Here is a 14710-nt window from a genome sequence, read left to right as displayed (position 1 = left end):
GTAGTTTGAAAAACAATTCGTTCAGTTTTTCCTGTCAAAAATTAGATCCATTGAACTTAAAGATTTTTTTCCCTATAATATTTAGGACATTTGGTAATTGGGTAGTTTATTTCATGAGGGTATGATTCTCTTCGCCATTGATTAAAAATTGATTTGATGCTTTAATTATACCTGAAGTCCAATACAAAATATTTTATGTATAATTAGCTACTGTTTTCCTTGATTGCTTTTTGAGTTTCTTTCCATTTGTGTAAGCTTTGTTGCATTTAATGAACAATGACAGTTTTGCATATTTATAATATGTTTGGATACATTTTTTTCATATCTATGGAGGTGATGTTTTTAGTTTTATTAAACTGAATTGAAATAAACCTCACAATTTAAAATGTTTTGGAGATATAGTGACAAAACTATAGAGAAGATTCTGTTACTTGTTACCTGGTGTATTTGCTATATACAGGTGTGTAACAAATTATCCCCAATCTTAGCAACCCAAAGCAACAAATACCTAGCACTTCAGAGTTTCTGTGGGTCAGGAATCTGGGAGGGCTTAGCTTTGGGTTCTGGCTCAGGGTCTCTCATGAGGTTGTAATCAGGCTATTGACTGGGGTGGCAGTCACCTGGGGTAGACGATCTGCTTCTAAGCTCACTCACATGATTGGTTGGTGGCCAGACTCTCTTGTTGGATGTTGGCTCGGTAGCCTTTTCATTGGCTGCTTGTGTCCGTATGGCATAGCATCTGGCTTCCCCTGGGAAAGAGAGAGAGAGAGAGCCCAACATGCAAGCTGCAGTCTTCTTCTATGACCTAATCTTGGAGTGACGTGCCATCACTTCTGCCGTATTTTGTTCGTCACACAGACTAACCCTGGCACAGTGTGGAGGGGACCATGCATTGGGGCCATCTTGGAAGCTTTTTCACATCGAGTCTGTCTTACAGAATCCAGAAGGCCACAAAGCAGCATAGGGAACATATATTTCTAGACAAATTTCATGGAAAATAACCATTTATTAAAGTAATTCATTCATGTAACCATTTATTGAGTGGTATCCTATTGACTTAAATAATTTAATATTTAATGTAGAGGGAAGTCATTCTAATGTAAACTTCTTTAATCGCCTTTATATGCCTTAAGTCTTGTCTTCTTGCTTCCTTGGGGGATACCTCATCTTCACATGAGACTTGGGTGAGGTTGATGAGGTGGGCTTATTCGGATTTAATTTTAAACTTGAATAAATCAGAGTTAGTGGTTGCTTTAGCAGGTATTTAAATTTCTAGTTGTTAAAGAGTTATAATGTTCAGAAATATCCGCACTAATTTAGATAATAAAAAGTCAGTGTTAATTTTAGTTTGTAATATTTTTCTTTTCTTTTCTACCCTACCCCATTTTTTTTTTTTTTTTTTTATTAAGGTGGTCCACTTGGCTCGGAATCTTATATACTTTGGATTTTATAGCTTCAGTGAACTATTAAGGCTTACAAGAACACTTCTGGCGATCTTAGACATTGTACAGGTCCCCATGTCATCGTATTTTGAAAGACTAAGCAAATTTCAAGATGGAGGTAAGAAGTTTGGAGAAAAGTTATATTCTTTTTGGTATTGTTTGGAGATGAGATATAAAACATACAGAGAAGTGGTTGTTAATGTGTACTTACTAATATATGTGAACAAAATAAAAGTAATCCTTTGGTAGAACTGAGTGATAATAGGATTTATAAACATGCTTCTCTGCTTTTTTAAAAAATATTTTTTCTATATTGATTTCAGAGAGAGAGGAAGGGAGAGGGAAAGAGAGATAGAAACATGGATGAGAGAGAACATCGACTGGCCACCTCCTGCATGACCCCCACTGGGGATCAGGCCCACAACCTGGGCATGTGCCCTGACCGGGAATCAAACTGGCGACTCTTGGTGCATGGGTCGATGCTCAGACACTGAGCCACACCATCTAGGTGCTTCTCTGTTCTTAATGGTAAAACTTGGAGAGACCAGTTTATAAAGCCATCTTTAGCAATTAACATATGACCAATCCATTAGGGAAAATATTATGTGTTAAAAAATAAAAACATCTTAATATTTGCGATCATTCCGATCTGTGACATATGCTGGCTATGGTGCATAGCAGGGCATAGAAAATGCAAAGAATGGGCCCACTAGGGGTCATACCAGAGAAACAGTGAATGTGAAGCCAGTGTGGAGGCAGTGAAGTGGCTAAGAATGGGCTTTGACTCAGAGTGCCTGTGTTCAACTCCAGCCTGTACCATTTATTTGCTTAGGTAATGCACTTGTCTTCTCTAAGAACTCCCTTTCTCATCTGAGATATGGAGACAATAACGTTAGTATCTTCCTCACAGTTCCTTGGGAGAATTAAGCGAATGTATACAATATATTCAGAGCATTTACAACAGTGCCTTCTCGTAACTCAATAAAACTTTTTTGATGGTGATTGTCTTGGTGTTGGATGCCCTGAAAGTCTCCTGAGGTAGTGAATTGTTTGCAGAAGGTATAATGAAGAATGCATTCAGGATATACACCTGTGAGGAAGTGAGGACGATGGGAAGATGGGATTGGGCAGCCAGAGCAGCTGATCCACAGCGCAGGTGCACCTGAGACCTCAGCTGATCCTACAGGGAACTCTCAGCTAGGGTGGCCCTTCGGAGTCATCACAGATTAACGCAAGGGGGCTGAGCTATGGATCCTTGCATCAGCCAGCTATTGACTGCTAGCTTTGTCCTAGAGGGTGTGCAGCCGTGGGTAAGGCGGTTAGTTCCCTTTAGGGAGGGCACTCTAAATGACGGCTGTGCAAAGTCCGCAGCCATGATTCCCAGCAACCGGAGGGAGAGACACCTCAGCTCTGAAGAGGAGATATGGGTGCAACACAATGTGTCCACTACAATATGCATGACAAGATTTAAAAAGAAAAAAAAAACAAAACAGAAATCTAATTTCAGACATAAGGAAGAAACATCTGGTGAGGAGTTATGAATGAGGAACATGCAGGTGTCTGAAGTAATTAATTGCTGCTGTCTAAATCTCAGTTCCTTCTTCATCTTCCAAAAAAGTGTACAGATCAATAAGAGACAAATTAAACCACATAAATCTCTCACCTTCAGCAGAAATAGAAGACAAGGAACAGTATAAACATCAGTTACTGTATGTAGAAAAGTAACGTCAGTTTTCAGTAGGCCAGTCTCATGAGTTTTCACTATAAATCTTTGTGGACAGTTTAGAGTTTCTGGAAAAGTTGTGTGAAAGGGACAGGAGGGGACTGTGTGAAAGTCACCCTCAGAAAAATAAAGTCTATCCTAAGGGTGAAAATACTGACAGAAAATCAGGTAGATGTAAGAACGCTTTGTCCAGAGGAAGGGACTTGAGTGGTGAGGGGGAACTCGCTTCTAGGGATGATAAACAGGACGAACGGCAAGGCAGAGGCACCCCTTGGGGTCTTGTTGGTGAAGGGAAAAGAAGTAAGGTGGGGAAATTAATAATAACGCAAGATAAAATAAAACAAAAAATGGAAGGAAATGTAACTTCTCTACTCCCCCGCCCCCCAAAGTCAAACGTGAAAGAAACTGCGCCTCGTGACACAGACAGGAGAGGGTGCTCTTGAACCAAAGATCATGGAAACTGGCTCCTGTTGTCCACCTCGTCCAAGAAAAGGCTACATATGATCAGTCTTCACTTATACGAAACTACTACAAGATCACCATAGAAGAGAGAAAAGCAAAACATTTCAATTGGTGGAGATTCCTCTTTGAAAAGCAGCTGTGAAACAGAAGACATGGTAACATGGCACTCCATACGGAATCAAATGTCTTCAAATAAATATGGGATGTGAAAAACACCCTGAATCACAAATTCAGGAGCGAAGGTTAGAAATGAAATAAAAGGAAGAAGAAATGAAATTAAAGTTGATTGAATTTGGGAAAGAAATAGAATAAAATGGCAGACTTCACTTATTTTTTTAGAAATACAGACTAAATTAAGAGGTATCAAAGGGAACAAAAGTTTAATGAACACCATTGAATGAGGCAGGCAAATAATGATGAAAATGTCAATGATGTAAAGAAACAACTCTAAAGGCTCAGAGAGAAAGTGGTTGAAATGGAGGAAAGACAAAGAAGAACCATCATGTGAATAATTGGAGGCCCTGAAGAAGAGGAAAGAATGGTAGAACAGAACTGATACTTAAAATTACAATGAAAGAAAACATTCTGTAAATATAAAGATAACCCGAATTCTACATCGTGAAATTGTCCAGAATGGTAGTCTCCAAGACATAGCCGAATAAAACTATTATATTTAGTACCTATTCAGAGAGAATGGTAAGGTGGAGAGAGGAGCACTTTGAAAACAAATGAAGGCGGTGCCAGGGACAGGGTGAATGGCCAGGAAGGGAACAAGCTATGCAAAAGCAGCGGGAACCGAGCGACTCTGGGGCTGCAGGAATCACAAGGAGGAGTCCTTGGGGTCAAGTCAGGAATCAGGACCCCTCGAGCCTCACAGATGAGGTGACCGCTGCACTTCTGCCGGTCGTTCAGATTTCACAGCGGGCTAACGGAGCTTTCAACTCCCAGGGAAAGCTTTCCCTGACGGCACGAGAAAAGTGTGGAGTTGACAGCATCTTTCCAACTGCTAGTCTTGGAGCTGGAGCTGGACCTTCCGGAGCAGAAGGGTGCTGACCAAGGAGAGGCACCTCTTCCTCTTCAGAAACTAGGTGGTCATCACCAAGGGCAGGCTCCGGACAGCTCTGTGAAGTCCCTGCCTTGCACCTCGCATTCGCGCCCTAGTCACAGAGCTGCAACGCTGCCTCAGCGTGTGGCCATTTGTCGAGTGAAATATTACTCAGGCGAGTTATTAGCCTTTGTTGAAAACCAAACGCTGGCTCATTTTGGGCACTGTTAAGAAATGGGAAGTTGAGGAGGAGAAAAAATGGCGGCGAAGTGAATGGAGGGACCCAGACCGTCTCCCAAGACCAAACTGGATTTACAACGAAAACAAAGGCAAACCGCCAGGAAAGGGCAGCTGAAGGACACCTTGGAGGACCACTTAACCAGAAACACCCACTCAGTCCTGGTAGGCTTGCGAGGACCGGAGAGGGGACCAAGAGCCCAGGGTCCGCAGCGGCCTGGGCAGGGGCCAGGGAACTAGAGGGGAAGTTAACTCTACCGTCTTTCTTCCCACCGTGCACGGCCTGGAAACCCTGTAGCCGGCTAGGCTAGGCTCTCTGCTGAAGCCGCACAGACTCGCAGACCCCAGGCAACTCGGTGGGACCGGGGAACGCGGTGGAAAGTTAACGCTACCGCCTCCCTCCCTGCCGTGCACGGCCTTGGAAACTCTGTAGCCGGCTAGGCTAGGCTCTCCCCTGGAGCCACACAGACTCCTGGCCCCCAAGGAACTGGGCGGGACCAGGGAACTCGGAGGGACCGGGGAACTAGGCGGAAAATTAATTCTACTGCCTCCCCTCCTGCCGTGCAAGGCCCTGTAGCTGCTGAAGCCGCACAGACTCCTGGCCCCCAGGCAACTCGATGGGACCGGGGAACGCGGCGGAAAATTAAGTCTACCGCCTCCCTCCCCGCCGTGCACGGCCCTGGAAACTCTGCAGCCGCTGAAGCCCCACAGACTCACGGCCCCCAGGGAACTGGGCGGGACCAGGGAACTCGGCTGGAAATTATTCCCACCGCCTCCCTTGCCACCCTGCATGGGCCCTCCTAATGCTATAGCCTGCTAAACTCTCCGCTGGAGCCACACAGACTCCCGGAGAACAGGGGACTTGGCGGGATTAAAGTGGGTCCTCCCTGGTGCATCCAAACCCAGGAGAGGGAGCCACAAACAGCAAAACACCAACACCCACTGGGAAAACTTGGCAGACTCCAAAGCCCACTGTGATAACCAAAATGGTGAGAAACAGAAACAAAAGCCAAATGAAAGATCAAGAGACCTCTACAGAAGATGAAATAAATGAGGTGCAGTTAAGCAAGTTAACAGAACTAGAATTTAGAGCCATGATGTTGCGGAAGCTCAACAGCATGTGTAAGGACATGAGCAACATTAGTAAAGACATAGAAATGTTGAAAATAAACCATCTGGAAATGAAAAACCAACAGGAAGAAATGAAGAATGACATATCAGAAATGAAAAACACACTGGAAGGTCTAAAAAGCAGAGTAGGGGAAGCTGAGGACCGGATCAGTGAATTAGAAGACAGGCTAGAAGAAATCAACCAATCAGAAAACCAAAAGGAAAAAAAGATTAAAAAACAAGAAGAGAGCTTAAGAGAATTGTGGGACAACTGGAAACGTAATAATATTCGTATCATAGGAGTCCCTGAAGAAGAAGAAAGTAAGCGAGAGCTAGAGAATATATTCAAAGAAATAGTGACAGAAAACTTCCCTAATTTGGTGAAGGAAGAAGGCATTCAAGTTCAAGAAGCTCAGAGAGCCCCAAGTAAGAAGAACCCAAACAGGCCCACACCAAGACACATAGTAATCAAACTGCCAAAAATTCAAGACAAAGAGAGAATCCTAAAAGCAGCAAGAGATAAGCAACAGGTTACCTACAAAGGAACCCCCATAAGGCTCTCAGCTGACTTCTCACAAGAAACATTACAGGCTCGAAGGGAATGGCATGAAGTAATCAAGGTCATGAAAAACAAGGATCTGAATCCAAGACTACTCTACCCAGCAAGGCTATCGTTCAAAATAGAAGGTCAAATAAAGAGCTTCCCAGACAAAATAAGGCTAAGGGAGTACATTAGCACCAAACCAGCACTGCAAGAAATGTTAAAAGGACTGCTGTAATTACCAGGAGAAATGGGAAGAAAAATAGAACCACACTAAACAAAAATGGCAATAAATAAGTACATATCAATAACCACCTTAAATGTAAATGGACTGAATGCTCCCATAAAAAGACACAGAGTAGCTGATTGGATAAGAAAGCAAGACTCATCTATATGCTGTTTACAAGAAACCCACCTCACAACAAAAGACTCACACAGATTGAAAGTGAAGGGATGGAAAAAAATCTTTCAAGCAAATGGAAAAGAAAAAAAAGCTGGGGTAGCAATACTGATATCTGATAAAATAGACTTCAGATTGAAGGCCATAACTAGAGACAAAGAAGCCCACTACATAATATTGAAAGGATCTATCCAACAGGAAGATATAACCTTGATAAACATATATGCACCCAATATAGGAGCACCAAAATATATTAAAAATCTTCTGGAGGACTTCAAAGGAGAAATCGATAGCAATACAATCATAACAGGGGACTTCAACACCCCGCTCACATCACTGGATAGGTCCTCTAGACAAAAAATTAGCAAGGAAACAGAGACTCTAAATGAAGCACTAGACCAAATGGATTTAATAGATATCTACAGAGAACTACACCCCAAAACTACAGAATTCACATTCTTCTCAAGTGCACATGGAACATTCTCAAAGATAGACCACATGTTAGGGCACAAACTAAGTCTCTACAAGTTCAAGAAGATTGAAATTATAACAAGCATCTTCTCAGACCACAATGGTATGAAACTAGAAATCAATTGCAAGAAGAACATACAAAGACATTTTAACACATGGAAGCTAAATAGAATGTTATTAAACAATGAATGGGTCACCGAGGAAATCAAGGAAGAAATCAAAAACTTCCTGGAAACCAATGAAAATGAGGACACAACAGTACAAAATCTATGGGATGCAGCAAAAGCAGTTCTGAGAGGGAAGTTTATAGCACTACAGGCCTACCTCAAAAAAGAAGAAAAATCTCTAATAGACTACCTAACCTCACAACTTAAAGAACTAGAGAGTAAACAAAAAGAAAACCCCAGAGCAAGTAGAAGAAAAGAAATAGTAAGGATCAGAGCAGAAATAAATGACATAGAGACCAAAAAAACAATCCAGAGGATCAATAAAACAAAGAGCTGGTTTTTCGAAAAGATAAACAAGATTGATGGACCCTTAGCTAGACTCACCAAGAAACAAAGAGAGAGAACCCAAATACATAAAATCAGAAATGAAACAGGAGAGATAACAACTGACCCTACAGAAATACAAAAGATCGTTAACAACTACTATGAAAAATTATACGGCAACAAATTCGAAAATCTAAGCGAAATGGACAAATTTTTAGAAACACATAGCCTCCCAAAATTGGATCAGATAGAGATTGAAAACTTGAACAGACCAATAACAACAGAGGAAATTGAAGATGTAATCAAGACTCTTCCAGCAAACAAAAGCCCAGGCCCAGATGGCTTCACAGGGGAGTTTTACCGAACATTCAAAGAAGAACTAATACCCATTCTCCTCAAACTATTTCAAAAAATTCAAGAAGAAGGAAGACTGCCAAACTCGTTTTATGAAGCCAGCATAACTCTAATTCCAAAACCAGAAAAAGACACAACAAAGAAAGAAAACTACAGGCCAATATCCCTGATGAACATAGATGCCAAAATCCTGAACAAAATACTAGCAAATCGAATCCAGCAATACACCAGAAAAATTATCCACCATGACCAGGTGGGATTCATCCCAGGGATGCAAGGCTGGTACAATATTCGCAAATCCCTAAATGTGATACACCACATAAATAAATTGAAGAATAAAAACCACATGATCATATCAATAGATGCTGAAAAAGCCTTTGACAAAATCCAGCATCTATTTCTGATAAAAACGCTCAGCAGTGTGGGAATTGAGGGATCATACCTAGACATAATAAAGGCCATATATGAAAGACCTATAGCCAACATCATACTCAATGGGCAAAAACTAAAAGCATTTCCCTTAAGAACAGGAACAAGGCAAGGATGCCCACTTTCGCCACTCCTATTTAACATAGTACTGGAAGTCTTAGCCACAGCAATCAGACAGGAAGAAAAAATAAAAGGGATCCAAATTGGAAAGGAGGAAGTGAAATTGTCATTATTTGCAGATGACATGATACTGTACATAGAAAATCCCAAAGACTCCACCAAAAGCTTACTAGACTTAATAAATGAATTTGGCAAAGTAGCAGGATACAAAATTAACGTCAAGAAATCGATGGCATTCTTATACACCAATGATGAACTCACAGAAAGAGAAACTAGGCAAACAATCCCATTTACCATTGCGGCAAAAAAAATAAGATACCTAGGAATAAACTTAACCAAAGAGATAAAGGACCTATTCGCAGAAAACTACAGATCTTTGAAAAATGAAATAGAGCAAGATGTAAAAAAGTGGAAGAACATACCCTGTTCATGGATTGGGAGAATTAACATCATTAAAATGTCCATATTACCCAAAGCAATCTATAGATTCAACGCAATCCCCATCAAAATACCAACGGCATACTTCAAAGAATTAGAACAATTACTTCAAAAGTTCATATGGAACCAAAAAAGGCCTCGAATAGCCACAGCAATCTTGAAAAGGAAGAACAAAGTTGGAGGGATCACAATACCAGATTTCAGGTTATACTACAAAGCCACCATAATCAAAACAGCCTGGTACTGGCACAAGAACAGGTATATAGACCAGTGGAACAGAATAGAGAACCCAGAAATGGACCCTAGGCAATATGCTCAATTAATATTTGACAAAGGTGGCAAGAGCATACAGTGGAGTAAGGACAGCCTCTTTAATAAATGGTGCTGGGAAAATTGGACAGCTACTTGCCGAAAAATGAAACTATACCATCAACTTACACCCTACACCAAAATAAACTCAAAATGGATAAAAGACTTAAATGTAACTCATGAATCCATAAAAATCCTAGAGGAGACTGTGGGCAACAAAATCTCAGACATCATACGCAGCAGAATTTTTACTGACACATCACCTAAGGCAATAGAAACAAAGGAGAAAATGAACACATGGGACTACATCAAACTCAAAAGCTTCTGCACAGCGAAAGATACAATCATCAAAACGGAAAGGCTACCCACTGTATGGGAGAGCATCATTGCCAATGATATATCAGATAAGGGGTTAATTTCCAATACATATAGAGTGCTCATACAACTCCACAAAAGGAAGACAAAGAATCCAATTAAAAAATGGGCAGAGGAACTAAATAGACACCTCTCCAAACAGGACATACAAATGGCTAAGAGACATATGAAGAAATGTTCATCATCACTAATCATCAGAGAGATGCAAATCAAAACAACAATGAGGTATCACCTCACACCGGTCAGAATGGCCGCCATCAACAAATCATTAAACAACAAGTGTTGGCGAGGTGTGGAGAAAAGGGGACTCTAGTACACTGTTGGTGGGAATGCAGACTGGTGCAGCCACTATGGAAAACAATATGGTGTCACCTCAAAAAATTAAAAATTGAACTCCCATTTGACCCAGTGATCCCACTTCTAGGAATATACCCTAAGAAGCCTGAAACACCAATCAGAAAGAATATATGTACCCCCATCTTTGTAGCAGCACTATTTACAATCGCTAAGATCTGGAAACAGCCCAAGTGCCCATCAGTAGACGAATGGATTAAAAAGCTGTGGTACATATACACAATGGAGTACTACGCAGCGGTAAGAAAGAAAGATCTCTTATCCTTTGAGACTACATGGAGGGACCTGGAAAGTATCATCCTAAGTGAATCAAGCCAAGCAGAGAAAGACAAATTTCATATGATCTCACTGATTTCTGGAATATAATGAACATAACAGTTTGAGGACAATCCCCTAAGGAGTGGGGAGCTGAGAGAGGGATGAACAACAGAATTTATATGCATGTATGCATGAACAGTGGACATGGACAACAATCGGGGGAAGGGGCAGGGAGGGAAGGGGGAGGGGGGAACCACTGGGGGAAAAAAGGAGAATCATTTGTAACAAAAATTAATCAATAAAAAAAAAAAAAAATGGGAAAAAAAAAAAAAAAAAGAAAACAAATGAAGGCAAGAAGAAAGGAAAGATTTTTTTTTTTTTTTGTATAATGCTTTTACAATCTCCAGTTGACTTTAAACTAAACCATTCTTAAAAATTTAGAAGTTGATCTTGACTTTTGTCTTAGTGCTTATAGTTTGCTATCAGAGTTTTCCTTTGAAAATTTTCTTTTTTTTCCCCATCCTCACCCAAGGATATGTTTTTATTGATTTTAGAGAAAGAGCAAGGGAAAGAGAGAGAGTGATGTGTGAGAGAAACATTAACCGGTTGCCTCCTGTATGCCCCAACTGAGGATCAAACCCACAACCCAGGAATATGCCCTGACTGGGAATCAAACCTGCTACCTTTTTGGTGTACTGGATGACGCTCTAACTAACCAAGCCACCTGGCCAGGGCAAAATTTGCTATCTTTTATGTACATTTATACTCTTTTAAATGTTTTATAATTATCATATGTTTTTATGAACTCCATTTACCTCTGGATATCTTAATTTTTCTCTTAGCTATCTGAGAACCATTAATTAATTAATTTATTAAGAATGTATTGTGTAACTGTTGCATGTCAGATACTGTTTAAGTCACTGAGAATAAACAATGAACAAGATAAAACAAGTCCTTAGCAATAGGGAGGACAGACAATTAGTAAATAAATCGGCAGACCTCCACCCCTGCTGACTCTATTTGGGGAAATGATCAGGCAATAAGCAGATGAATATACCCTGTAACATCAGATAATGCTATGATGAAAAACAAAATGGGACAATATGGGAAGTGATGAGGTAAGGGAGAGCCATTATGTTCAGCTAGAGTAGATTCAACAATTTCTCTAACACTTGAGCAGACACCTACATGCATCAAAAAAGAAAGCCCTGAGGCAGAGTGAGCTGCCTACCTGTGCAGGGCACCAGGAAGGCCACTGGGCTGAGGTAAAGGGACAGAGGAGGAGAATAGTCGAGAGAAGGTTAGAGGAGTCCAGATGGTAGAACCTCACAGATCTTGAATTTGAACTTTGTCCTGAGTTTGATGGGTGACCTTTGGAGGAGGGATTTGAGAAGGGATGGATATAATTTGCTAACTGGCTGCTGAGTGGGGAGCAGAGAATGTGGCCTAATGTTGGGAAGATCACAGGAGGCTGTTGGGGAACTGGATGGTGGCGTTGAATAGGATGTAGTGCTGGAGGTGCTGAGAAGCGGACACATTTGGAATTTTACGGTCTCCGCTGATAGGACTTGGAGGTGGAATGGGAAAGGAAGAGGAGAATCAAAGATTATTCCAAGTTTTGATTAGCAGAGAGTGAATGTGGAACTATTTATTGAGGTGAGACAGACTAGTGGATGAGTGGGGTTGGAGGGAAAATGAGGATTTCTGTTTGGGCACGTTGGCTTTAACATCCCTGTTGGCATTTAAGTGGAGGTGTTATGTCAACAGTTGGTTATATGAATGAAACTTAATTAGGGTAATGTGAGGATAGGAAATATAAACGTGAGAATCAATGCGTAGAAGACATTTAGATAGCAGACTGAAGAAGGTCACCTAGGGAGTGATTGTCGAGGTGGAAAACTGTGGTCTAACGATGACCTCCTGGGACAAAGTGGCTGGTGCATACAGAGGAACACCAGGGGGATGTTCACCAGGGGGAACACCAGGGGGATGTGAGGTGTTGGAAGCCAAACAAAAAGTACTGCTAGATTCTTTAAATTGTTTGTTGGCTTATATAATATACTTCCTTGATAGCTAGTAATCATTGAGCTCTCTGTGTGCTAAGTGGTTGTACATGGATTACCTCCCATGTAGTGTGACTTGTGCTTACCTATGACACACACTATTTTACTCCATTATTAAAATATGAAACACCATAGTTTTCCTCCAGTATTAAAAATGATTCATGATAGTTTTTGTAATATTAATTCTCTAAAAAACTTCTTGTGCAGATAGAAACACACATATATGTACTGCAAGAACCAAAACTCAGAAATTTCTCTCTTTTGAGACTGGTGTGTTGTGTAGAACAACATCTCTTCATTTGGGGAAATGCATTTTTCTAATTTGTGGAAGGGGGTGTATAGATTTTGACTATATTTTTGGAATCTAAATATGCTTATCCCCCTATAGAGTAGTAAATATCCATGAAATATGTTATTCTAGTTCTTGTATTGAAATTAATTTGAGAATAAGGACCATAGTTTTAAGATCACTTTTATTTTTTAAGATCACTTTTCTTGAGATCTGCAAATTGGAGGGTAAATGATTTCTTTTATACGTTCCTTTGAGTGGGAACTTGATGTAAACTGTGAGAAAACATAGATTGTTGTTGAACATGATTTGATAACAATTATCATTCTACTACAGATGACACCTCCGAGATAAGCTTTCTTCATTCCTCTCAACCCCGAAAGTCCTTCTCAAGAAGTCACTTCGCTTTTACTAACAATAAATGCTCATTTAGTGTCATTAACTTGCATACATTTGGAAGGACAATGCTTTTTTACTAACACATTTCAATCTAGAGTTCTTTGGAGCATATCTATACTCACAAGACAAGAAGATAAGGTACTGTACTTTCTGTTAAAATTGCCTTGAGGTGCATTTGAAAAAGTGACTATGAGCCTTTATTTTTACACTGTATACAATAGGACAGATTGGACCTCACAGGAACACATTATTTGCTCAATAAGTTGCCAATAAGGCAAATGTATTGAGTTATGCATGGATTTCAAGTTTAGTAAAAAGTTTCCTTTAAAAAATATTTTTTTTTTCTTTATTGATTTTAGAGACAGAGGAAGGGAGAAGGAGAGAGAGAGAGAAACATCAATGAGAAAGAACATTGATTGGCCGCCTCCTGCATGCCCCCCACTGGGGATCGGGCCCACAACCTGGGCATGTGCCCTGACCAGGAATCGAACCAGCGACCTCTTGATGCATGGGTCAATGCTCAACCACTGAGCCACACCAGCCAGACTGTTTAGTAAAAAGTTTCCTTTTAAAATACCAATATAGAAAAGCATATGCAGGGAGCTTAATTAACTTGCCTGAGATCCCATAGTCAGTAAATGGCATTGCTAAGAATGAAAGTGCAAGAAATACATCTTTCTGTCCTTAGCAGCACTTGATTATTTATTTGGCCAATGGGATTATATTTCAGAAAATGGTTCATAAATTTTAAAGTTAACACTTATGTAGGAGATCAGTCTTATAATATATTCTTTAAGTAAACAAAATACAAAGTTTAAAATATAAAAAGGGGGCAAAGCAACATCCTGGGCCTGCATGTGATGTGCACAGCATTGCCTACTTAATGTTCCTGACAAATGTCCGCAACACCAGCCAATCATGAGGAATGATCTGAGAAGTACAAATTATGGATATTTATGAGAAAAACTGGCTCGAACTCCAAAAATGTCAATGTCATAAAAGATAAAGGCTGAAAAACTGTTTCTGATTAAAGAGACATGACAACTAAATGCAGTAAGTGACTGTGGATTAGGAAAAATATCATCTACAGAACCATTATTGGCACAATTGGTGACATTTGAATATGTATTGTACATAGGTGGTAGTATTGCATCAGTTAGATTTCTTGAATTTTAATATGAGTGTGATTATGTAAGAGAATGTACTTGTTTTTAGCAAATACATGCTGAAGAATGAAAGGTTAAAAGGTCGTGATGTCTGCAACTGACCCTGAAATAGTGCAGGAAGATGGAATGTATGCAGGTGGAGAGAATGAGTGTGAGAGCGAGGGAGGACGCAGCTGTGTCAGAATTTGTGAATCTAACAATTCTGGGCAGAGGGTATTATAGGAATTCTTTTTA

General features: G+C 40.3%; 1 protein-coding gene across 2 annotated transcripts in view; it reads left to right on the top strand.

Moving 5' to 3' along the window:
- The window catches only part of ITPR2 (inositol 1,4,5-trisphosphate receptor type 2), a 470721-nt gene that overhangs the window by 154921 nt on the left and 301090 nt on the right, over positions 1-14710 (top strand). For both annotated transcript variants that reach the window (XM_036251040.1, XM_036251039.1), the window contains exon 21: positions 1410-1560. In XM_036251040.1, the coding sequence (XP_036106933.1) occupies positions 1410-1560 (151 nt within the window). The remainder of the gene's footprint in view (positions 1-1409; positions 1561-14710) is intronic.

Source organism: Molossus molossus, unplaced genomic scaffold, assembly GCF_014108415.1.
Source record: "Molossus molossus isolate mMolMol1 unplaced genomic scaffold, mMolMol1.p scaffold_m16_p_10, whole genome shotgun sequence".
NCBI lineage: Eukaryota > Metazoa > Chordata > Mammalia > Chiroptera > Molossidae > Molossus > Molossus molossus.
The sequence above is the reverse complement of the archived record's forward strand: the minus strand, read 5'-3'. Positions and strand labels throughout refer to the sequence as shown.